This window comes from Manis pentadactyla, chromosome 3 (genome assembly GCF_030020395.1).
Source record: "Manis pentadactyla isolate mManPen7 chromosome 3, mManPen7.hap1, whole genome shotgun sequence".
NCBI classification, from domain to species: domain Eukaryota; kingdom Metazoa; phylum Chordata; class Mammalia; order Pholidota; family Manidae; genus Manis; species Manis pentadactyla.
The window spans coordinates 146,103,143-146,129,273 of NC_080021.1; the positions used below are offsets into that span (position 1 = coordinate 146,103,143).

General features: G+C 46.9%; 1 protein-coding gene across 1 annotated transcript in view; it reads left to right on the forward strand.

Annotated features, from left to right (window-relative positions):
- Positions 1-22,784: 22,784 nt before the first annotated feature.
- The window catches only part of GNAQ (G protein subunit alpha q), a 288,633-nt gene continuing 285,286 nt past the window's right edge, over positions 22,785-26,131 (forward strand). Inside the window, exon 1 of the mRNA XM_036893477.2 lies at positions 22,785-23,051. Coding sequence (XP_036749372.1) covers positions 22,916-23,051 — 136 coding nt within the window. The 5' untranslated portion in view covers positions 22,785-22,915. The remainder of the gene's footprint in view (positions 23,052-26,131) is intronic.

Consider the following 26,131-nt stretch of genomic DNA (forward strand, 5'->3'; position numbering starts at 1 on the left):
TCAAGGTGGATTCAGCTTCTGGTGAGGTCCCATTGTCTGGCTAGCGAATGGCTACGTTTTTCTTGTGAGGGAGAAAGATCTGTAGTCTCTTACTCTTCTTATTGTTATGGAAAAACCTGGACTGGATCTCTGAAGAACCAAGCAGCACTCAGAGGTCTTGGAGTGTTGAGGTTAATTTTACACCAGCGGGCTCAGAGGGGAGTAATCTCGCCAGGTCTAAGCCCCAAACAAAGGCAAGGGGAGCAATATATATCTTTCTGCTTCCTATCTGCAACATTTCTACATGCACAGCAAGCAAAGGGGAGAGAGTTTTGAGAGTGAGTGCCTGGTGGGGCAGGGAGTGAAGGGGAGGGAGAAACGGGAGTGTCTATTGTCTTTGCTAAAGAATAGAAGCAGAAGGGAGACACCTGGACTAGAGTAGTGACCTTGTAAATATTTCCCTATTACCTCCCCTTCTGATGCCCCTTTAAACACTTCGTTTTAGGGGGCATCTTCTCCTTGGTTTATGATAGGGTCATAATTGCTTTGCATATACATGAGCTATACGGAGGAAATGCATTCCTTGATAAAGCTAATGAGCCAGTTAAAGATTTGGGTCCCACTAATAGTCCAAGGAGCAAAAGAACCGTTGGCCCAGAAGGCCAGTTAAGAGAGTTGTTAGCCACACTTTCCATTTAAACCATCCCTGGAACCAGGACTTTTTGTTTTCTAGTATCTTATTTCTATGCTGAATGTTTTCTTTTATTTTAGCTAGTGAGCTTCTAACTATGCCAGACTGGTTTGCATAAAAACAACAATCTTCTCCAAGGGCTACACATAAGCCTCCCTGGAACATGAATAGGAGGTCAAGTCCTCTACGATTTTGCAACACCATTTCAGCCAGGCAATCAATTTGATCTTAAAGTTGATTCATGGTGGATTTAAGCTGCTCTACATTTTAACCAACTTCTTGTGTTAGGGCAGTGAGCTCTAAGTCTCCCTTTATTAGGGCCACTGTGCCCACTGCAGCTGACCCAGGTACACTGAGCCTGACTAGAGCAGGGATCAGCAGAGGGGCAGCCCATTGTGCTGAATCCGGCAGGCAGGGTTTTTGCTTCTAAGACCTCACTGGCAGTAGTTACTGCATAACCTGCTCTCTGGATACCCTCTTGTAGGTAACTGCTGCCATCACTGAACAGTGTGAGTTCAGGATTTTGTATTGCTTGATCTCGCAAATCTGGACGACTTGTGTAGACTTCGTCAGTTACTTCTGAGCAGTCACGATCTGGTTTCCCTTCTTCAGTGGGGAGGAAAGTTGCTGGATTCAGTGTCGTACTGTTTCAAGAGTAACCCGCGTGTTTTCACAGAGGAGCCCTTGATATTGTGCCAGCTGGGAGTTGGAGAGGAAGCAGTGTCCCTGTGTGTTCATGAGGGACACAAAAGCATGGGGAACCTTGACATTTAGTTCTTGTCCCAGGGTGAGTTTATCTGCTTTCTCAGTGAGTGGAACTGTGGCTGCCAGTGCCCTGAGGCAGGGTGGCCATCCTGCTGCAACTGGGTTCAGTTTCTTTGACAAGTATGTGACGGGCCCAACAGTCTGTGTGAGAACCCCAACGGCCACCTTTACCTTTTCATGTACAAAGAGATTGAAGGGTTTTTCTATATCTGGCAGGCCTAGGGCTGGTGCTTGTTCTGAAACAGCCTTTATTTCCAAGAAGGTGGCTCTTGCCTCTTCTGTCCAGACAGTGGGCTCTCGGTCTGACCCCCAAGGAGGCTGTAGTGGCCCCCAGGAACTCTTGTATGCCTTTCTTTGTCTGGGGCTGGGGTAGGAAGATGATGACCTTCTTCCTCTCCAGCCCTGGTGCCCTCTTCCCTGGGTGAGGAGGAAGCCCAAGTATCGGCAGAGTTGTGCTTTTTTCCATGAGGCTTGGTATCCTGACTCTGACAGGAGTTGCAGGAAGGCCTTTGTGCCTTTTGCACAATTTTCCTGGGTGTCACTGGCAAGGAGGAGATCATCTACGTACTGCAGGAGGGCGCAGCACATGGCTTCCCTCGGAAAGCTGGTGAGGGAACGCCTCTCCAAACAGAGTAGGTGAGTTCTTGAACCCTTGTGGAAACTGTGTCCATGTTAATTGCATCTGCCAGGCCGTATCTGGTTCAGTCCATTTGAAGGCAAACAAGAGCTGGTTTTGGGGGGTGAGCCAGAGGCAGAAAAAGGTGTCTTTTCTTTTTAGAATTTTATCCATTATTGTTAGAGGTTGAGAAGGAGTTGCATCTTCCAACCCTACAAGTTCCCGAAGTGCTCCCTTTCATTCCTGCTTGCAAAGCAGGAAACAATTCTTTTTATTAAGGTATCACTGCTATATACTCTTATGAAAGTTTCACAAGAAAAACAATGTGGTTATTACATTCACCCTTATTATCAAGTCCCCTCCCATACCCCATTGCAGTCATTGTCCATCAGTGTAGTAAGATGACACAGAGTCCCTATTAGTCTTCTCTGAGCTACACTGCCTTCCCCATGACCCCACACACACCATGTGCACCAATCATGATACCCCACAATCCCCTTCTCCCTCCTTCCCACCTGCCCTCCCTGACCCCTCCCCTTTGTTAACCACTAGTCCCTTCTTGGAGTCTGTGAGGCTGCTACTATTTTATTCCTTCAGTTTTGCTTCATTGTTATACTCCACAAATGAGGGAAATCATTTGGCATTTGTCTTTGCCTATTTCACTGAGCATAATACTCTCTAGCTCCATCCATGTTGTTGCAAATGGTAGGATTTCTTTCTTTCTTATGACTGAATAGTATTCCATTGTGTATATGTACCACCTCTTTATCCATTCATCTGTTGATGGTCACTTAAGTTGCTTCCATATCTTGGCTGTTGTAAATAGTGCTGTGATAAACAAAGGGGTGCATATGTCTTTTTGCATCTGAGGAGTTGTTTTCTTTGGGTAAATTCATAGGAGTGGGATTCCCGGGTCAAATGGTATTCCTATTTTTAGTTTTTTGAGGAACCTCCATACTGCTTTCCACAACGGTTGAAATAGCTTACATTCCCACCAGCAGTGTAGGAGGGTTCCCCTTTCTCTGCATCCTCACCAGCATTTGTTGTTCCTTGTCCTTTCTATGTTGGCCATCCTAACTGGTGTGAGGCGATATCTCATTGTGGTTTTAATTTGCATTTCCATGATAACTAGCGATGTGGAGCATTGTTTCATGTGCCTGGTGGCCATCTGAATTTCTTCTTTGGAGAAGTGTGTGTTCATATCCTCTAATCATTTTTTTAATTGGGTTATTTGCTTTTTGGGTATTGAGGCATGTGAGTTGTTAATATATTTTGGATGTAATCCAGTTTCATTCTCTTGCATGTAGCTGTCCAGTTTTGCCAACACCCATTGTTGAAGAGGCTGTCATTTCCCCCATTGTATATCCATGGCTCCTTTATCATATATTAATAGACCATATATGCTTGGGTTTATATTTGGGCTCTCTAGTCTGTTCCATTGGTCTATGGGTCTGTTCTTGTACCAGTAGCAAATTGTCTTGATTACTGTGGCTTTATAGTAGAGCTTGAAGTTGGGGAGTGTAATTCCCCCAGCTTTATTCTTCCTTCTCAGGATTGCTTTGGTTATTCAGGGTCTTTTGTCATTCCATATGAATTTTAGAACTATTTGCTCTAGTTTGTGGAAGAATGCTGTTGGTATTTTGATAGGAATTGCACTGAATCTGTAGATTGTTTTAGGCAAGATGGCCATTTTGACAATATTAATTCTTCCTATCCATGAGCGTGGGGTGAGTTTCCATTGATTGGATCTTCTTTAATTTCTCTCATGAGTGTCTTGTAGTTTTCAGAGTATAGGTCTTTCACTTCCTTGGTTAGGTTTATTCCTAGGTATTTTATTCTTTCTGATGCAATTGTGAATGGAATTGTTTTTCTGATTTCTCTTTCTGCTAGTTCATCATTAGTGTATAGGAATGCAACTGATTTCTGCATGTTAATTTTGTATCCAGCAACTTTGCTGAATTCATATATTAGTTGTAGTAGTTGTGGAGTGGATTGTTTAGGTTTTTTTATGTACAATATTATATGGGTTGTTAATGTATTTTACTTCTTCCTTGCCAATCTGGATGCCTTTTATTTCTCTGTGTTGTCTGATTGCCGTGACTAGGACCTCCAGAACTATGTTGAATAAAAGTGGGGAGAGTGGGCATCCTTGTCTTGTTCCCGATCTTAAAGAAAAAGCTTTCAGCTTCTTGCTGTTAAGTTTGATGTTGGCTGTGGGTTTGTCATATATAGCCTTTATTATGTTGAGGCACTTGCCCTCTACACCCATTTTGTTGAGAGTTTTTATCATGAAAGAATGTTGAATTTTGTCAAATGCTTTTTCAGCATCTATGGAGATGATCATGTGGTTTTTGTCCTTCTTTTTGTTGATGTGGTGGATGATGTTGATGGATTTTTGAATGTTGTACCATCCTTGCATCCCTGGAATAAATCCTACTTGATCATGATGGATGATCTTTTTGATGTATTTTTTAATTTGATTTGCTAATATTTTGTTGAGTATATTTGCATCTATGTTTATCAGGGATATTGGTCTGTAATTTTCTTTTTCTCTGGTGTCTTTGCCTGGTTTTGGTGTTAGAGTGATGCTGGCCTCATAGAATGAATTAGGGAGTATTCCCTCCTCTTCTACTTTTTGGAAAACTTTAAGGAGGATGGGTATTAGGTCTTCACTAAATGTTTGACAAAATTCAGCAGTGAAGCCATCTGGTCCAGGTGTTTTGTTCTTAGATAGTTTTTTGATTACCAGTTCAGTTTCCTTGCTGGTAATTGGTCTATTCAGATATTCTGTTTCTTCCTGGGTCAGCCTTGGAAGGTTGTATTTTCTAGAAAGTTGTCCATTTCTTGTAGGTTATCCAGTTTGTTAGCATATAATTTTTTATAGTATTCTCTAATAATTCTTTGTATTTCTGTGATGTCTGCAGTGATTTTTCCTTTCTCATTTCTGATTCTGTTTATGTGTGTAGACTCTCTTTTCTTCTTGATAAGTCTGGCTAGGAGTTTATCTATTTTATTTATTTTCTCGAAGAGCCAGCTCATGCTTTCATGGATTCTTTCTACTGTTTTATTCTTCTCAATTTTATTTATTTCTGCTCCAGTGTTTATTATATCCCTCATTCTACTGACTTTGGGCCTCATTTGTTCTTCTTTTTCTAATTCCATTAATTGTGAGTTTAGACTGTTCATGTAGGTTTGTTCTTCTTTCCTGAGGTAGGCCTGTATTGCAATATACTTTCCTCTTAGCATGGCCTTTGCTGCATCCCACAGATTTTGCAGTGTTGAATTATTGTTGTCATTTGTCTCTTTATGTTGTTTGATCTCCATTTTTATTTGGCCATTGATCCATTGATTATTTAGGAGCATGTTATTAAGCCTGCATGTGTTTGTGGGCTCTTTTGTTTTCTTTGTGTAATTTATTTCTAGTTTCATACCATGTGGTCTGAGAGACTGGTTGGTAGAATTTCAATGTTTTTGAATTTACTGAGACTCTGTGGCCTAGTATATGATCTATTCTTCAAAATGTTCCTTGTGCACTTGAGAATAATGTGTATCCTGTTGCTTTTGGATGGAATGTTCTGTAGATGTCTATTAGGCCCATCTGTTCTAATATGTTGTTCAGTGCCTCTATCTCCTTACTTATTTTCTGTCTAGTTGATCTGTACTTTGGAGTGAGTGGTGTGTTGAAGTCTCCTAAACTGAATACATTGCATTTTATTTCCCCCTTTAATTCTGTTAGTATCTGTTTCTGGGTGATCCTGTGTTGGTGCATCTTGTTCAACTGACCCCTTTATCATTATGTAATGTCCTTCTCTGTCTCTTGTGACTTTCTTTCTTTCGAAGTCTATTTTGTCTGATACAAGTACTGTAATTCCTGCTTTTTTCTCTCTTTTAGTTGCATGAAATATCTTTTTCCATCCCTTAACTTTCAGTCTCTGTATGTCTTTGGCTTTGATGTGAGTCTCTTGTAGGCAGCATATAAATGGATGGTTTTTTTAATCCATTCAGTGACTCTATATCTTTTGATTGGTGCATTCAGTCCATTTACATTTAGGGTGATTATCGATAAGTATGTACTAATGCCATTGTAGGCTTTAGATTCGTGTTTACCAAAGGTTCAAGGGTAATTCCTTGACTGTTACTATCTAACAGTCTAATTTAACTCACTCAGTATGCTATTACAAACACAACCTAAAGGTTCTTTTTCTTCCGTCTTTTTCTTCCTCCTCCATTCTTTATATATTAGGTATCATATTCTGTACTTTTTGTCTATCCCTTGATTGACTTTGGGGTTAGTTGATTTAATTTTGCATTTGCTTAGTAATAAATTGTTCTACTTTCTTTACTGTGGTTTTATTTCCCCTGGTGACAGCTATTTGGCCTTAAGAACACTTCCATCTATGGCAGTCCCTCCAAAATACACTGTAGAAGTGGATGTGGGAGGTAAATTCTCTCACCTTTTGCTTGTCTGGAAATTGTTTGATCCCTTCTTCATATTTAAATGATAATCTTGCCAGATAATGTATTCTTGTTTTGAGGCCCTTCTGTTCCATTGCATTAAATATTTCATGCCACTCCCTTCTAGCTTGTAAGGTTTCTGCTGAGAAATCTGATGAGAGCCTGATGGGCTTTCCTTTGTATGTGATCTTATTTCTCTCTCTGGCTGCTTTTAAGTCTTTCCTTATCCTTGATCTTTGCATTTTAATTATTATATGTCTTGGTGTTGTCTTCCTTGGGTCTCTTGTGTTGGGAGATCTGTGTACATCCATGGCCTGAGAGTTTATCTCCATCCCCAGATTGTGGAATTTTTCAGTAGTTACCTCCTCAAAGACACTTTCTATCCCTTTTTCTCTCACTTCTTCTTCTGGTTCCCCTACAATGTGAATATTGTTCCACTTGGATTGGTCACACAGTTCTCTCAATATTCTTTCATCCCTAGACATCCTTTTTTCTCTCTGTGCCTCTGCTTCTTTGTATTCCTCTTCTTTAATTTCTATTCTATTTACTTTCTCTTCTACTACATCAAGTCTGCTTTTAAATCCCTCCATTGTATATTTCATTTCAGATATGGAATTTCTTAATGATTGAATCTCCATCCTAAATTTGTCCCTGAGTTCTTGAATATTTTTCTGTACCTCCCTGAGCATGTTTATGATTTTTATTTTGAACTCTCTTTCAGGAAGATTGGTGAGTTCATTTTCACTTGGGCTTTTTTTTGTTGTTTGTGAGATTTTGTTTTGAAACAGGTTCCTTTGATGTTTCATATTTTTATGTCAGGCCCTGTAGTGCCCAGAGGCTCTGCTTTCTGGAGCTGCTAAGCTCCTGGAGTGATGTTGGGGGTCACAGGGGAGTGATGTTGGTGCCATTTCATGAGGTCTCCTCTGTTCTCCAGGTATATGCAGTCTGGCACAGCCTTCTTTCCTGTTGCTCTTTTAGGATTAGTTGTCTTAACTATATTTTCATATTATATGTGGTTTTGGGAGGAGTTCTCTGTGTCACCTCTCATACCTCCATCATTTCAGAAAAAGGTATCTTTTAAGTCTAGGAAAGTAAACCATTTAGCAGACCCTGGGGTCTGGCTGAGGAGGGTGTATGGATTTGGGACCACTGGGTGTGAAGAAACAGTCACTTTTTATATGGCTTGCAGGTCTTGAACAGGCTGGTTCCCTCCTCCTGGCTGTTTGACTGGTAGAGTGGGGTGTTCCAGGGCAACTGACACTTGCTTAGAATGCCTGCCTCTTTGAGTCTGATCAGGTGTTCCTGGATGCCTGCTCTTACCTCTTGTGGGAGGTTGTACTACTGCTGTCTCTGTGGCTGGGCCCCCAGAGTCAATTCTACAATGACAGGGGCTCGGTCATGAGCATGTTCATGTGGGTTGTATTCAGCCCATACTGAGGGGAAGGCAGCTCTGAAATCTGGTGGGCTACTTGGGAGGGTCTGGGCACAGAGTAGTCTCCACTTCTCTTCCTTAGGTGTGGTTATTGCCAGCATGAGGGACCCTGGCTCTTCTTGGCCTGGGTTTAGTTTGAGGCTGCTGCATCCAGTTGGTTCAAAAGTTATTTGGGCTCGAAGCTTTGAAAGTATATCTCTGCCAAGGAGGGGAATGGGGAACTCGGGCAGGTGGAGAAACACTTGTCGGACCTTGTGGCCTCCCAGTTCACATTGGTGGGCTTGGAAAAAGTGTTGCTGGACTGCTTTTGTCCCAGTGGCTCTGAGAATAGTTGCAGTCTTTTTACTGAAAGAGGCTACAGGGAGATGACCACAGAGTGTTCTGCCCCTATGTCAACCATAAAAGTCATCTTTTGACCCCCCACTTTCATTTTGACCGTGGACTCATGGGGGCCAAGCATGAGAGAGCCTGGTCCTTGTCAATCTCAGTCTGTTCCTGTCAGGCCAGTGAGCCTTTTCCTGTGAGGCTCTTCCTGGTAGTGACTGGGCTTCAGGGCCTTCCCTCAGTTGGGGCATTTGTTCTTCCAGTGCCCCTTCAGTGGAAGGACTGCAACTATTCTTGGAGCCACTGGGACAAAAGCCATTCAGCAGCACTTCTGCTAAGTCTGTCAGTGTGAACTTGGGGGCCACAAGGTCCGACATAAATTTCTCTACACCAGCCTCAAATTAAATCCAGGGCAAGAAAAGCAAGGGCCCCTCATACTAGCAGTGACTATACCCAGGGAAGAGGAAGAGAGGCTATTCTGTGCCCAGGCCCCCTCAAGCAGCCCAGCTGAATTCAGGGATGCCTTCCCCTCGGTATGGGCTGAAGACAACCCACCTGGACTGGCCCATAACAGAACCCCTGTCATTGCAGAGTTGACTTCGGGGGCCCAGCCACAGAGACAGCAGCAGTACCCCCTTTCATAAGAGGCAAAAGCAGGCATCCAAGAACACCTGGCCAGAGACTCACCAGATCCTGGGGTCTGCCAAATGGTTCGCTTGCCTAGACTTAAAGGATGCCTTTCCTGCCTCCAGCTGGCCCCTCAGAGGCAGCCCTTGTTTGCCTTCAAATGGACTGAATCGGATATGGGGCAGCAGATGCAGTTAACATGGACGCGGCTTCCACAGGGGTTCCAGAACTCACCCACTCTCTTCGGAGGGGCATTGGCTGCAGACCGTGCCAGCTTTCCGGGGGAAGCCACACGCTGTGCCCTCCTGGAGTATGTAGATGATCTCCTCCTTGCCAGTGACAGCCAAGAGAACTGCACAGAGGGCACAAAGGCCCTCCTGCAACTCCTGTCAGACTCAGGATACCGAGCCTCATTGAAACAGGCACAAATCTGCCAGCAACAAGCCTGGTACTTGGGCTTCCTCCTCACCCAGGGGAAGAGGGCACCAGGGCTGGTGAGGAAAAAGGTCATTAAAAAGGCAGACAGACTTACCCTGGGACAAGAATTCAATTCTACATTGCAAAGGACACCAAAAGGGGAAGGACCGTATAGCACAGGGAAATCGCCTGGCAGATGAAGCAGCTAACACAGCAGCCAGTAAGGAGACCAGTAAAGCTCCTTCCCTCACCCTGGCCCTAATGCACCCAGTGAAGTCACCTCCACCCAAGTCCACTGAAGAAAAAAAAAGACCGGGCCGTGGCTGAAGGAGCCACCCTGAGAAAGGGGGGTCGGTGCTGCCTGACGGATGCACCTTTGTCCCAACTGCAACTGGAAGGCATCTAGTCAGCAAGTACCATCAGCTCACCACCTAGGAAAGACCGCACTGGAAGCCCGCCTCAAAAAGCAACACTGCATCAGCCAGTTGCCAGCACTGGGTCAGGCAACAAGTGAGCAGTGCATGACTTGGGCCAGAAATAATGCTAGATCTGCACCGCGACCCCCACCAGGTGTCCAAAGGGTCCAGAGTTGCCCCCTTTAAAGGTCTAGAAACAAACTTCACAGATGTCCAGCCAAGCAGAGAACTCAGATACATCCTAGTAATAGTGTGTACATACTCTGGGTGGGTCACAGCCTCCCCAACCACAGCAGAACAGAGCCGGGAGGTAGCCAAAGTCCTCCTGAGGGAGATTGTGTCCCAGGTTGGCCTACCGTCTACAATCCACAGTGATAACGGACCTGCATTTGTAGCATATGCAGTACAGATTTTAGCTAAATCTCACAACACCACCTGGAAACTCCACACCGCCTATAGGCCCCAAAGTTCAGGGAAAGTGGAGCAAATGAATCGCACCCTCAAGGGAACCCTAGCCAAGTTCTGTCAGGAAACTGGCCTCCCGTGGCCAGACTTACTACCCCTGGCCCTCCTGCGTGCATGTTGCACAGCCAGAGCACAAGGCTTTTCCCCTTTTAAATTAGTGTATGGATGCCCCCTGCCCACACCCTGGTGTCTAGTAAGCATTCCAAGGAACCTACACCAAACAGGAGATAAGGGAGTGAGGGAACAGCTCCAAGCCTTGGGAGCCACCCTGAATAAGCTACAACAATATGCCATAGAAAGAGCCCCAATCTCCTTGGGGACCCCAGTACATTCCTTCCAGGTAAGGGACTCAGTCTGGGTCAAAGATTGGAAAAAGGACCCCCTCAAGCCTCAGTGGACTGGGCCCCACGTTATTGTTCTAACCACTCCTACTGCCCTCAACGTTTCAGGCATCACTCAGTGGGCCCATCATTCTGACGAAGAAATACATCAGGGGAGAGCCCAGCTAGACCACAGGAACCCCCTCCACCTCCGACGAGAGCCCTCTGACTAATGAACGCCTGCACGCCATGGATCCTGGCCCTCGTTGGTGTGGGATCCCTCATCCTGGGGATTAAACTCTCTGCTGCTGCCCCTTCTGATTGGACTGTCTCCTCACAGATGCCTTTCCATTGTTTATTGGGTCATCATGGGTTGTGGGGCTGCACTTGCTTGTGTGGATAAAATGAGAGTTCCTGGGGCCAGGATTCTCACCTGGCCGTGACTGGCTAGCTCACTGCACACCTGTGGGCAATACATGGCTGTTGACTCTATAAAAAGAGCTCCACATGCTCTGGGCATGACATGGTGGCAGGGCTGCAAGGCTGCAGGAAAGCGGAGCAGAGGCTGGAGTGGTGGCAGTGCCGAGGACAGAGGCCCAGAGGACGGCTGTGCAGGACTACTATGTGGACAGAGGGTCCCAGAGACAGAGACCAGCTTGCTGCATGCAGACTCGCTCTGAGTGAATGGGATTTTAGTGACCGACCTGCTACCTGGAAATAAAGTTGGGTATAACCCTTTCACCCCAAGAACGTTTTGCTTTCATTTTCTTTGGTCACACTGAATCCATAGCGAACTTGCCTGGGGCTTAAACCCATTGGCAAGACACTTGCCTCTCTTAACTTCAGTCTCGGGCCTCGGCCTGACTTCCCCACGTCTCCAAACCAGGTTTCTCCCCAGTACTTCTCTATGATGCTGCCTCTGTGCCTGCTTGGGCTGGGCCCGGCTGCCCCAACGGCATTGAGACAGGAGCTCCCTGCACTGTACAGTTTTACACTGTCATCAGGAGGATTCTATCATAAACCAAGATGATGAATTGTTTAAAGGGGCATCAGAGGGGGGAATGATGAGGAAATATTCAGAAAGTTCTCAAATCCCTCCCCGCTCTCTGGGTCTGGCAGGAAGCCAAGGAAGCCAAGGAGACAAAGTTTCTGTTAAGGCTTCAGGAATATAAAGGAAGCACAGGGAAATAAAGCTCAGGTGCTTAAGATTAAAACAATGTAACAATGTATTCACCTCCCTGCCACCCCCTCCACCAGGACTCAATCGTATGGAACAGCTTGTTAATCATAGTCATGGAAGCCCGTTAATTTATAATATGGTATCTGGGTAACCTTTACAGAAATAGATTAAAATATAACTAGCATCATGAATACACCTATAGTGACCTAATAGCTCCTACTGCAACAGTTTCTGGGTGCTGACTTCCCCCCTTAGCTTTGTAGTAAATGTATAAAATGCATGGTCGTGCTGTATTCAGGGCTCAGACCCTTGGAGATCACTCTCCTCTGAGCCGTCAGTGTAAAATAAACCCTCCACCCTCCAAAACTTCTGAGTGCCACTTGGTTATTCCATCAGCAATCCAGTCCAGGTTTTCCAGTTTTCCATTAACACTAAGACTTGAGAAAACTGTCCTTACAACATACACACTCTTGAGGTGTGGGCTTCTGGCTTGCTGTAGGAAGAGAGCAGGTTGAGTTTCCTTAAAGGGCAGATCCTCTTTTTAGTAGATCAAAGTCCATTCATGTTACATACAGACTGCAGAGAAACATCTTTCTAGTAAAGTCCATTCATGCTACATACAGATTGCAAACAAACATCATCTTCATTATTTGTTGAGATTCTTGATGGGAGGACATAATCGGATGGTGGTTCCTGTGAAGCCCTGATCAGGCCCTGAGGGGGCTCTAAAGGCAAAGTGCAGCTTGCTGTGCGCAGAGTCCAGGCCTGGCTGTTTGACCAGAAGCCTCTAAAGATGCCGCTGGCTCCTGTGAAGTCAGAGGGCTACCTGCTGTTAGGGTGGGGGGCAGGTGTTTTGGCTGAGAATAGTTTCTCTTTAAAAATGTATTGTATGATCCCTCATTGCACCACCTGCATTTTATGGGCTAGCAGGGCCCCAGGTGCCCCGTATTGAAGGTGTCCTGAATCTATGCGGTCACAGCAGGAGTGGTGCTGTGGCCCATACCAGCACCTGTGCTCTGGGCAGGTGGGCTCCGAGTGTTGGACTGGCAGGTGGGGACACAGGGCCCTCCTACTACAGGCGAGATGTTTTCCCCTCCAACTGTGTCACCTGTGTCCTGGCCAGGTGGGGGCCAGCTGTGCTGATGGGAACCAGGAGCACCAGGTCCTCCCACTGTGGGGGTGATGTGGCCCCCACCTTCGCACCTCTCTGGGCAGGTGTGCCCCAGGTGCTCCACATGAAGGTGGAACTAGAAAAGGGCAGTGAGGCACAGGGACCGTGCTGGCCCTTTTAGCTGCATTGGCTTTGGTGTGCCCAGGTGAGCCCCGCACCTGAGGGAAGGTGTTAGCAGGCGTGGCTTCTGACCCACATTTCTTTTTCACGATGGAGGCCCTTCCACATGGTCTTACATGTCCAGGTGGGCACCAGGCACACTGATGGAGTGTGGGGACACTGGGGCTCCCATTACAGGGATGGTGGGGTGGCCTCCTGTTCCTGCATCATCTGTGTTCAGGACTGGGGGGCCCCACATGCTTGGGTTTAAGGTGTTCTTCTTAGGGTGTCCTACCATGGAGGTGTTTGCCTGTCCTGCTGGGGCAGCCATGCTGTGGCCCTACAGAGCTCCCATTATCTCACTGTGAGGAGGAATACGAGTGCCACAAGCCGTCTTCCTGCGTGACTCCTTGCTGACTGTTTGGGATGCCTGTGGATGAGTGGGGCCCAGGGCAGGCACACTGAGCCCTGGTGTCCCCCCATCCATAGGGGCCGCAGGGGCTGCCAGCATGACTGGGCCTGGTGGGCACCTGTAAGCAGCGAGCTTCCATCCCAACTCCTGGACATACTGGCTGGTGGTTTCACTGGGAATACCAAAGGCTGGCTGGCTGTTGACAGGGGTTGCAAATGCAGGACCTGGCAGTGTGAAACCTATGAGGTTTGGTTGCACTTTGCTGCCTCTGGGTGCCTGGGTGGCAAGAGAGCCTGGGGCCACCTGTTTTATGAGATATTTTTTAGGCTTGCTCCCATCAGAGTTCCAAGAAGTGCTTGAAAGTGGGATTATTGGGTTAGAGAGATGGGTGGAAATTGCATTTTTTCTGTCAGCTACTTTGGAAGGTAAAGAGGTGGAGACATGGGCTGAAGCAATACTGCCACTGCCTGGTTTGTTCTGAGATCAGGCGGTACCATGGAAGCCGGTAAGTGATTTGTCCCAGAGACAGGGGAAGGATGGGAAATGACAGCCTGGGAAGGCGGTGATGGGTCCATTGCATCATCATCAAAAGTAGGGTTTGCAGAGGTGCATTGTGGCAGACTGAAGCAGCCATGAGGAATGAGCCAGAGATTGCAACAACCTTGGGGAGATGGGCTTTCTGGGGCTGCCCATTAAGAATCCCAGTTGTAACAACCTGAATATGAAACACATCCATATCAAAAATTCTCTAGATGATTAACATAATATCCAAATTCAAAAGAAAACCAGAAAATTACCAATTGTCCTTATGATTACTTCATGTGACTTACAGCCCAATTAAAAAAAAAAATAGAATCCCAGTTGTGGGCTGAGGGGTGGCTTGGGGTCCAGTGGGGTGGTTAAAAATGAGGGTGTGGCTGGGGAATCAATGAAAGTGGGTTAGTGGGGACTGGTCCCTTTGCAGAGTGCCTGTGGTTCAGTCTCCCCACAGAGTCTAGGGGAGAAGGGTAGATGACAGCATGGGGAGGGGGAGTCATGTTCATGTCCCTGGCAGGATCTGAAGTAGGTGGGGGGCCAAGCCTGCGGGTGCCTGGGCTGCCGTGGTGGGATAGCCTGCAGGTGCGTGGGCGGCTGTGGTGGGATGGCCTGCAGTGGAAGTGATTGATGGGACAGTGAGAGCACAGTTATAGAGGGAAGCAAGGAGCTGTAAGCAGTGAGCTTCCATCCCAACTGCTGTGCATGCTGGTGGAATTCCCACTGCAGGGACCTGTAAGTTATGAGTGGTCAAGGGCAGGGAGCCTGCAGTCTCTGGGCAGGTGGTGGGGAGGAAGGGGCAGGCTGAGTGGCACTGCCATCAGCCATAACCTCCAGGTTGCCCAGGTTTTTGGCAACAGCTAAGCAAGAAGTCTAGGAGGTGGGGGCAGCTCCCCGAGATCCCATGGCACTGGTGGTGGCAGTCGCTGCCAAGGCATGGATGCCTTCCTCTTGTGGGGCCTGCTGCTGCCAGGTCCCAGCAAAGAGCTCTGGGACGGCATGACTGCAGGCTTCGTGCCCTGAGTCTTCTTCCCAGACGGCGGTGAGTCTGCAGAGTTCGGCTGATGCTCTTCACCCGGCACTGCCTCTCTGCACGTCTCTGGCAGGTGGGAGCAGCATGGGGCTGGTCAGGGAGCACTGTTGGTCTGGATCAAGCCTCCCAGGAGGCGGGACATCTCCAGAAGGGCTGTGAGGAGCGTGGGCCGTGTGGTCTTCGGAGGAGGAGCTCACCTGAGACAGCTGGGGATCTTCTCTCAAGCCAACTTCTGGGGGCCTAGGATGGCGGTCCAGAGGCCCCAGCCTGCACTCCAGGGAGGTGAGAACTCTGCTGGTGTCTGGGGGCCTAGATGCAGATGACACATCCCCACTGCCATGGGGGCCCCTGTTCTCATCATCCTGCCCTGTGGGCTTTGCATGATCCTCCTCCTCTTCTGCCAACCCTTCTGCAGGCTCTTTTTGGACCTCCACTTTTGGGCGAGGAAGTGGGGGGGTGAATGGCTGGCACTGGCTTCCCAGCCTTGGCTACTTGCTCAGGTAGTAAATGCAGAAGAGTACATATTCGCCCTGAAAGAGAAGCAATGCTTCTGGCTAGTAAGTGTCCAGACATTCTGGAATTACGCACTGAGAGCATGGGCTTCTTTGGTGGATCTGTCCAGTTCATTGAGGGCAGGATGCCCAGAGGGGAGCATCTGGGCTGCTGGATAGGTTATTGCCTCCACGGCTGGATGGAAAAGCTCCCTGATAGCAGCACATGATCCAGGCAGACCAGCTGATGACCAGGGCAGTCAACAGGTGCAGGAGTGGCCGGGTGCTCCCTGGCAGGAGGGGCAGTGTCCGGGGGCAGGAGAAGCAGAGGACAATGATGGCAGGTGTGGGGATGGTGGTGGGGTGGGACACAGAACTTGGAAAGGAAATTGCCCAGACAATCAGTTGTCGTGCCAAAGGATCCGAGAATAGAGTATGAGACTGGAGAGAGTCTTCGTTGCTTCTGACTCCTCTCGAGCCAAGAACACACTGAGCTAACTGCCCAGCAACTGTAATTGTAATGTCACCTGGGCAGTTGTCACAAAGCCCTGCCCACTAGGGACAGCCACCACCCCCACCCCCAACCCCACGAGACCTCATCAGAAGTCAAAGGGTGTGGTGGAATTTCCAGCACCTGGGACTGCCCACTGACAGTTGCAGGTGGTAAGCACCAGGTGGACAACCATGAGTGACCATTCAGGGCTGCAGTGGGTGCATCCATTAGTGCTCATGCTGCGTGGGCACTGGCTCTGCAGGTCCCTCAGCATCTGGTGTGTGGCAGCCAGCCCAGTGCCCCGGGATCCCAGAGGCCAGGGCCTGCTCAAAGCCATATGGAACCACCCATATCCTGCCAGGGTGGCACCCCTCTCCTGGACCTTCCCAGCTTCTCCAGGAAGCCTGGAGCCAGGCCTGCCTTCTCCACAGTCACCAGTCAGGCAGGTGATTTCGGAGGAAGGGACCAGAGGCTGCACCTTACTGGACAAGGTAGCCCACAACATCCTTCCTAACAGGCAGGTCCTTTCTTCTCAGAAAGTAGGTTAGGGACTGCCAATTGTCAGCATAGTACCATCCCACTTGCTTGCTTTCTTTTTTTTGTCTGGCTCAATTTTCCTTTAATTTCCTATTCATTTTGCTTAATTTTAACAGGCATGCACTTGTTATGAAAAACATCTGTGATTACAACTAAATAATATGCACCCAAAAGTCCTTACACATCATTTAAAATACCTAAATGTCAATGCCAAATTTCTGATTCTAGTAAAGAAAGTTCTTAACATTAAATGAGCCTTGTTTCATTGATAATGTTGACTTTTAAAAGATATCTGAAAACGAAATGTAGAAAATTATTGCTTCCAAAGTTAGGTTGGCATAATTTATAGAAGACAGAATTGAGATAAAAGCAAGCCACATGAAAGCAGTTATTATGTAACCAATCTTTATCCCCTCTTCTGACATTTTATACTGCTTTACAGAGCTATCATTTTACAGTCTCTATCTTGAAAAGGATGCCCTGCCATTTAGATACTTAAATTCTATACATATTACTGAGGGTATCAGTGTGTGTAACCATCAGAATGACTTAAATTTTGCATGTACAAGCAGTACAATAAATGCTTGATGAATGTTAAAGTGAAGCTTGTAGGTGTATTACATTGCCAGACAACACAAAAAATTCACAATGCAAAACGAAGAGTATTTTCATAATTAAAAAAAAAGAAACAAAAAGACCACAATTATTTCACAATCCCTGAAACTATAGAATAGTGAATCTTTAAACTTAAAGAATTGAGGGAAGTATTTTAAATGTCAAAATATACATGCTGAATGTGATTTTAGCATATAAGCACCAAAAATCTGAAAAGTTTACAAAAATTGTTTAAATGTATAAGGTGCATTTATTCATGAATTACATTCAGATTGAGTGAAGAAATAGTACCCCAAAGTTCATTAATATTTAAGAAATAGCTGAATAGCTTCCAACTTGGTTAACAGCCAAATAAAAAATACTGCTTTTAGTTTTTTATAGAAGTCATTGAAAATTTAGGTTCACAATTTAAGTGCTGCCTTTTACTGTGAATGGCAGTTTGATCGTTAAGTTTGTTATGTTCCAGTTTAAGATACTCCATAAACAACTGCTATTTAATGTCCTAAAAAATCACTTGAGTCACTTAGTCAGGCATCTGAAGTCAACGAAAAGTTAGATAGCCTATATTTTAATGTAGAATTGAGTGTAAAGTCATTTTGGATAGCACCATCCCACTTTCTAATTGAGCCTTGCAGCCCAGATTTTCTCTTTGGTCTAGTTTGAAGGATCCGAATGTGTAAAAATTATATTCTATGTAAATTGTGGTCTGATCTGATAGAGACTTATCAGTGAATTATTCCATATGAATTAAAAGCCAGTTTCTCTAGCCTTCTTGGACTGTTACATCTCGTTCACGTCTAGAAAGCAAATGCCTCATTTATTGCAAGTTGTAGTGGTGCAATGTATTGGTTTAAGTCAGACTGGCACAATTTGGTCCTTGTGAGCCTGTCAGCTGGGGCTGCCGGTCCCTACACAGTATTGGCATGGTGAGAATTGGTAGAGAAGCTGAAGGGAGGTGGAGTTGGGGGACCTGCATGGGGAGCTCTCATTCCCGCCCCTCCTGGTCTCTTGTGGACTCCACAGAAAGAAAAGGACACTATTTTGGCCACTTTCACACCCAATAGGAGAAAAGAAGAGTTTCTGCCTCCCCCAGCAGCAGCCCCCAAAACAGCTCAGCCACCAAGACTGTTACAGCTCAGCCGATGAGCAGCCATGCCAGTGGCCCTTTCTTCTATAAAAGGGCCTCCTCTCCATTGTTCCTCAGACATGCATGTGCTTTTACCCTGGCTTGCTTGTCTCAAACTGCAATTCTCTGTTCCTGAATGAACTCTTTTTGTCAGTAAAATAACTGACAGTTTTGTTTTGGATAAGCACAAAATAGATACATTTGATTAGTCAGAGGATCACTTGGATGCATTTTGGAGGGTGGAAATGGAAAGATGTCACTGAGGTCATCTGCACCTGGAACATCTGTTCGGTGGCTTTGAAGTGTGGGTATTTTCTCTTTCAGAAGAAGGTATTCTGTTTCACTCCTCATTTCTCATCTTCAACATGTTGACCCTAAAACCCTCTTTCTTTCAATTAAGATTCATAATCTTTCTGCTGTTATGAAAACTGTTCTCTAGGTGGCGCCATTTGCAGCTCTCTGCGTCAACTTGGGCCGGCCTGCCTGCCTTTCCCATCAGCAAGGACACTTTATTCCTTGGCCAGACAGTGGTGCCTGCAAGCTCTGTGCAGAGCAGACCTTCCCCAGCTCTTGTGGGATCTGCAGGGCTTCAGGCTCACTTCTAACTGGTCTTTCAGATGACCGTCATGTGCCTACTCGTACTCTTTCCGTTTGCTTTGAGTGGTGGCTTTGGATAACTGCTCCTTCTGAATTCTTCTAGCAATCTATCTCTAAAGTGTAGGTTAGCAGTGAGTGCTTCTCTTTTCGCATCGTTGTTTATTCGTTTATGCATGTGGACTGTCTGCCCAAATAGATTATTAAGTCTTTAAGGACTTTGTGTGCCTCAGGCATCTGGCACAGCACGCTGCCTGGGGGACTGGCAGTCTGCGAGTGTTTTTTGTTGATGTAGGTTCTGGTATTCTTTAGTTTATTCGTCAGTAACTGAATATCTGTTCTAGGCTAGACACTCTTTCAGGTGCCCTGAAAACAGTTAGGAAAGAAAGGGTCCTTGCTCTCAGGCAGCTCTGAGTATTATGAGAGAGGAAGAGAGGGACAGAAAAATAGGCCAGCCAAGTGGTGCGGTGCACGCGTTGCAGCAGCCAGGCCAGGTGACTGGGAACAGGCTTTTCCATCCCCAGGAGCTCCTTTTACAAGCGTGTGGCCTTTTTACTCTGCCATCTCTCCTAAAGACTGAACTATGCCTTTGACTGTTTTTCTTTCCCAGTATCCAAAGGACAGGGGGATATGGTACCCATTTCGGGATACCACAGAAGAGGTGACCTTCTTCCCATTTTCCTCTCGTGTTCATAGTCCCAGGGTTTTGTGGTTTGCTTTTCAGCTATCTAGTCATTGCCCTTGAATTCTCAAAACCACTTATCTCACTGCTCATCTGAGATGATTTGGATATGCTGACTTAACTTTTAAGTGGTGTAGATACGTATTTATTGAAAACCTATGCATCCAAATGTTTCCTTTCCCATGAAATCTCCAGTTCTCCCTGACAGAATGAATTATTTTTTTTACTTTTATTATTGTTATATCTATCTCAACTTTAATACAAATTGGTATCATTTTTCTTTTATTATAGCTGTTCAGAGCATAATGCCTTAAGCCTGTAAGCCTATTGAAGGCAAGGACCATATTGTATTTATCTTAGTTTCCCTCCTTGTACTTCTACCTTAGTTATTATAATAGTAGGCAATGAATAAATGTTTGTTGATTTAATGAACTGGGACTTCGTAATATGATCCATGTTTAGTTGCATATTTTCTAGTGTTTACTTCTAAAACATGGTTAGTAATTTCAGTAGTTTCTACATAATTTTGTTTGCTTAACTTAGGTTGTATGAATATTTGCTTGGCAAGTGCTTTCCATATATGTATGCAAAGGTTTCTGAGTAGATCTGGGCTCAGACTTGGAATTTTTTCCTGTTTCCTTCTTGACACTCACCTATGGCTTTACTACTGTAGTGTTGGTTTTCCTTGCTTCCTGCTTTCTTTCCAGTACTTGAATGGACTTCCTATTTATTTGTTCTATCAATTCAAATACCTACTAAGTGTAAGGCAGTGTCCTTGATGCTTGAGATACATGGATGACAAAATAGATTTTGACTGGATCTACAATGTGTTTAGATTTAATTCCTTTCATCAAAATATAGGTCAATGCAGTCCAAATAGGTTACCTGATAGCTTGACGGCACAGTCTGAGACATTGTAAAAATCTCAGAGGACCCATGACTAGGAAACTGAAGACTTGAAACTTATTATTTGATTTTCTGGTGTTTTGTCTCTCTCTGAAACTCTAATATGTATATGTATATACATATTAGAGGGTGCAAACTTAAATTTTTTTCCCTTGAAGCCATTCTAAATTTCTGCATAATGAAGTTCAATTTTTAATTTCATTAGCCACTTAGTTTTAAATTTTAATTTCACAGCATGTCTAATGGCTTTTTGTGCACATTCACATAAAGGGGGTGACGTTTGTCTTCTCTGCTCTCCTGGCATAGGTGAAATTCAATCATTTTTCTAGACAAGATATCCTTTTAGAAAGGGAGTATAAAGTATAGATCTTATATCTTCTTGACTCCTTTGATCTCAGTCCTGGTGTGTGTGTGTGTGTGTGTGTGTGTGTGTGTGAAGGGGTGGAGGTAATAGCAAATGAAAGAAGTTAGTCACACACCTGTCATCTAAAACCCCATGTGTATTCTTGACCTGCAGCACTACTAAAGTCCTGACCTTACTTTACCCTCTGGATCAGCAGGTTGCACCACAGATATCTCAGAAAACATAAATTTTGAAGAAGGGATTCATAAAATACAATCTACCCTCAAGACCAGTTTCCATTAAAGCAGGAAACAAATATGAGTTTCATCTCTTGTAGCTATTAGTCTAAATAAAACAGGAATAAGCAACATTTTTGGGGGCCATTTATCAGTCTAGTATCACAACAAAATTAGCAAACAGCTCCAGTCGAAGTGGAAAAACAAAATACTAGAATGGAATTTTTGCTGGGGCGATCTTGGTTTTCTTTTTTCCCTTTTTTCTCCCACATTATTTTGCATTTTCCCATAAGTCATCCATAATTCAATCTCGGTTTAGAAGGGAAAATTCGATTACCTGACTGTTAAGCATCCTGTGTTTTTTCAAAAACAAGAGGAGAGCGCGTGCGAAACAAACACAACCTCTATGGTATGAAAAGTTGGGAGCTCTTGGAACTTCAGCAACTTCATTTTTCTGTCGAGGATTTAGATTTCCAGCTTCAGGAACTTTTGGGCAGTTTCGTGTATTAATCGTCTCCCCCACCCCCTCCCCCGGCACCTCGTTGGGACCAGTGACAACTGCTGCTCTTCCTTCAGTCTCACTCCACCATTGAATGTATCTATCATCATAGGGGTCAGGGGTGATGCGAGGCACTTTGTAACCGAGTGGAGTTTCAGAAGTAGGAACGGAGAAGACCACAGAAGTGGCGGAGGAGCAGCCTCGCCGAGCCGACCTACGCTGCCCGGGCGCAGGGGCGCGAGCGCGGCGGCCGCCTGCGAGGATCCGTTCGGGGGCTTCGCGGTGCCAGCCGCGGCGGTGGCTTGAGGGGCTGAACCCCGACTTCGCGGGAGGCCGAGGCCGCGTTCCGGGCGGGGGGCTGGGAGGCAGACCGAGGCCGCCATATTCCTGCTCCACCACGTCCGGGCGGCAGGTTGGCGGCGACGGCCGCCTGCCCGGGGTGCGCCGCGCCGCCCCCCAGCGCCGGGAGCGCCCGTGACCGTTCCGCCCGCGGGCCCCGCCGGGTTCGCGGGAGCTGGCGGCGCCCGCACAGGGCGAGGCACGGGCGGCACAGGCGGCCCGGCCGGGAGCGGCGCGGGCGAGGCGACAGCCGCACCGGGAGGCGCGCCGCGGCGGCTGCGAGCCCAGCACAGCCTTCCAGGAGGGGCCGGCGGCACCGCCTCCCGCTCCCCGCCTCCCGCGCCGTTCCCGCCTCCTCCTCCTCCTCCCGCCGCCGCCGCCTCCCTCCCGGATCTGTGCTCCAGTTCAGAGAAAGAAGAAAATGTGCGTGTGTGGCGAGGGGGAGGGCTAGCCCTGAGCAGCCGCTCCGCGCCTGGCAATCGCGGCCGGGGGTGGGCGTCTGGCGGAGGCGGAGCGGAGGCGGAGGCGGGGGCGGAGGAGCGCGCGGCGGGCGGGCGAGCAGGGCTTGTGCGCGATCCGGGCGGTGGGCGCGGGCAGGGCCGAGGGCGCCCGGGAGCGGTGTCAGGCGGCGGCGAGGAGCGGGCGCGCCGGGCGCTGGGAGCCGTCGGCTGCCACAGGCTGCAGGGACGCCCCGGTGGATGCGCTCTCGCCGCCGGGCGCAGGGCTTAAGGGAACCTCGGCGGCGGCGGCGGCGGCGGCGCGGGGGGCAAGGCGGGCCGCTGGTTCCTGGGGAAGGAGGCGCGGGCGTCTGAGCGAGGCCGGGCGCGGCGGCCTTCCCTCGCGCGCCCCCCGAGCCAGCGCCCGCGGCCGCCTCCCGCGCCCGCCTCGCTCGTCCGGCGCCCCCAGCCGCCCGCTCCCGCTGCCTCCCCGGCCCACCTGGTGGCCCCGGCGCTGGCCGCGGCCCCCGCAGCGGTTGCCCGAGCTCGTCCCGGACGCGCGCCCGGGCGGCGGGGGCTCGGCGGCCAACGCTGCCTTGGGGGAACGAGGGCGGGAGGGTGTGTGTGCGCGCGTGTGAGCAGGGGGTGCCGGCGGGGCTGCAGCGGAGGCACTTTGGAAGAATGACTCTGGAGTCCATCATGGCGTGCTGCCTGAGCGAGGAGGCCAAGGAAGCCCGGCGGATCAACGACGAGATAGAGCGGCAGCTCCGCAGGGACAAGCGGGACGCCCGCCGGGAGCTCAAGCTGCTGCTGCTCGGTGAGTACAGCCCGGGGCCGGTCGCCGCGGGCCCTTTCGCTTGGCCTCTGTTTCCCCCGCCAGCCCCCCCACGTCCCCGAGGCAGCGGCCCGGGCCCCTAGAGGCTCGCCCCTACCCTCCCCGGGCGCGTCCCCGACCACTACTCGTTCGCCCGCGGGTACGCGGGCGCGTACACACACGCGCGCGCGCGCGCAGGGGGTCGGGCTGCCCTGCCTGGGGCCTCGGCGTAGTGTCTGGGTGTCCCTGAGAGCTGTGCATTCGGGTTGTGCGTTTCTGTGCTGTGCATCTGCTAAATGGCAGATATCTTAGGGGGAAGGCGTGGGGGTGAGAAGGTGGGCAGAGGGGTCGAACTTCCAGTGTCTTGGCCTCGGCGCCTCGTGGGGTGGTGGAGCGGGGAGCTGTGTGTGTGGCCCGAGGGTAGGGAGCCGAGCCAGGGCATGCTGGGGGATGGCTTGCGGTGGGGTGGCCTGTGTGCATCCATTAACCCTGCTTTCTGGGGTCAGCAGTGAATGGTGGGCAGACTCGCGACTAGATTCTCCAAGGAGTGGTGATGATGAAGCCTTGTGGTTGGCCCTCCAAAGAAAGGGGGCCTATTCTTCCCTGGGGAGGGGCGGAGAGGCAAGTTCCAATGTGTCACACAAGTGGTGTTCTCTATCCACGGAAAGGAGGGACCCGAAAGAGTTTCTTGCCTAGGGGACGGTAACAGGCATGTTTCTAGTCGGCACCATTCCTGCCAGATAAAGATAGAGATACGAGAGGGTTGTGCTGTGTGGCTGTTGACAGCGACGGGTATCTTTTGTTTAATGAGACAACCCAGATGTAGGCCTGAATTCACGTTAGTTACTACTGAAAACCAGTGCAGCCTCTCAATTACGCTTAAGGAAACAAATAGAAACCTATTGTTTGAAATGGACAGCATTTTAATATCTGTGGAATCTGGGCTAGAAAGAAAACGGGAAGTGTAAGTGAAAATTTCCCTTTAATTTACGAGAAAACAACCCAACATTCTGCTTTAGCTCTAAGTTTATAAGAAAACAGGAATTCTATTGATTATTATCTCTGAGAGAATGTTAAGAATCAACGATCAGGGTATACATAGAAGAAAGCTTGACAGAACTCTGAGCTATTGTGGCAGGAAGAGCAAACGGCTTTGCAGTAACAGGCCTGAAAAATGTCTGCACTTGTGTTCAGGGTATTTGCATGTGTAACAAATATGTTTTTCAGACATTTCTGGAAGAAAAGAATATTGTATTGCCAATTCGGATTTCAGAAGCATGCATTTTCTTATCTTGAGCATTCCATCCCCAGGTTCAAGGAACCAATTGCCTTTGGGACTGAACTGCTATGTACTGGATCACTTATAAGAAGGAACAAAATACAATGATCACAAATAGTTACAAATGGTTAGTTCACATGCCATGCTTTATTTTGCAACCAGATTAGATAAGGGCACATGTTTATAAGGCATAGAAGGCAAAGTGCTGGGTAAAAGAGGTAGGCTTTAGAGGATGAAGCAAGGAGAGGGGAAAAAACTGCAATTGGAAAATGATCCTTTGAATTTTTTTTTTTAATTCTCATTTTGAGCCATTTCTAATGGCTGAAAACATAGTTGAATGTGTTCTGAATTCTCAAGATTGCAAAGGAAATAAAGGGCAAGGAAAATGCAAAGTGTTTAAGTGCATGTTTAAGGGGAAAAGCATGTTTTAGAAGAGACTTAAGAATGGTTTTCCTTTTTCTTTTGCCCTGTTCACCATCTTTATTTCTATTTAGCTGTGAATAGAAGTGTTTGCAGTCCCTCACGCCAAACCCTCTTGCCTGAAATGTGACAGCTGTGGGTTCCTAGCATTAGGGAGTTAGAACCTGGGGGCTTATCTGTCTGAGGGCTTAGATTTGAATGTCTGGGAGGAGGACTTTGTGGGAAATACACATATACGGATTGTTAATTGCATACTGTGTATTTAAATAACATCCTGTGCTTTAAAAAATAAATTTGTATAGAATTTTATTAGGAAAAAAGATTGAAACAGTTTTATTGCTAAGGTGTTGGTAGTGTGGAGAACTCCCCCCACCCCATTAGATAAATTTGTGTGTTTAATACAGTCCCACCCCAGCCTCCAAACATGACCTCTTAGAAGGCACAAATATGACATTAATTTAGCACCTACATTCTTCAATAACATTTAAAATTCACACAAATTTGTGTTACAAATGTGATCCCTAGACATCAAGTGAGCTTTGCTACAGCCTCATGTTCTAGTGTGTTGTTTTGTGACATAATTAGGGCAGTAACTACACTATTATATAGTAAATGCTGTGTACTAAATGTGGATTTGTGTGTGTGTGCATGGGCTTGTGGTTTCACGATTTTTGGAGTCCAGGAGAGAAATAATGGCTAATTTTAACTAGGATGGGTACTGGGGAAGGGGTTCCTTCATTCATTTAAACAATACCTATCCAAAGGTGACAGGATGTATCCTTTCCCAGTTTAAAGATTCACCAATATTTTGAGCCACTTTATTTAAATTGAGTAATCACCCTTATATTTCAATGAAATTCAGTATAAAATTATTTTCAAAGTACATTTTAGTTTAAGACATGACACCATTTTAATGGAAATGGGGATTTATTTAGCAGGGGACCCTTGCATTTGTTCACATGATTATTTAATTTTATAAGTTACTAATACAGAGGAATTAGAAAGGGAAGATGTGGTTACCTGCCTAGATGAAAGAATGGCAGTAAAATTGGGCTATTTTGCTACTTATCCAGCAGTTATGCCAGTGTGTTACAAATTCTACAGTACTTACATATTTTGACTTTTATTCTTTTTAAAAACTCAATCCAGAAACCTACCACCATAAAATGTCATATTTAATTCTGAATTCTGTACCTTACTCATTTTCTGAATTCATTTAGTGTTTAATTTTTTTTGACTCCTCAAAGAAAACTTTGTATTCTACAATACTTTAACTTGGATGAAGTTTTTATATACTCTATAGGTGTAATGTGCATTATATTTCCTTTAATGGATTAAATTCATGAATATTAAGTAAATATTTGTATTGTTAATATGTAGGTCA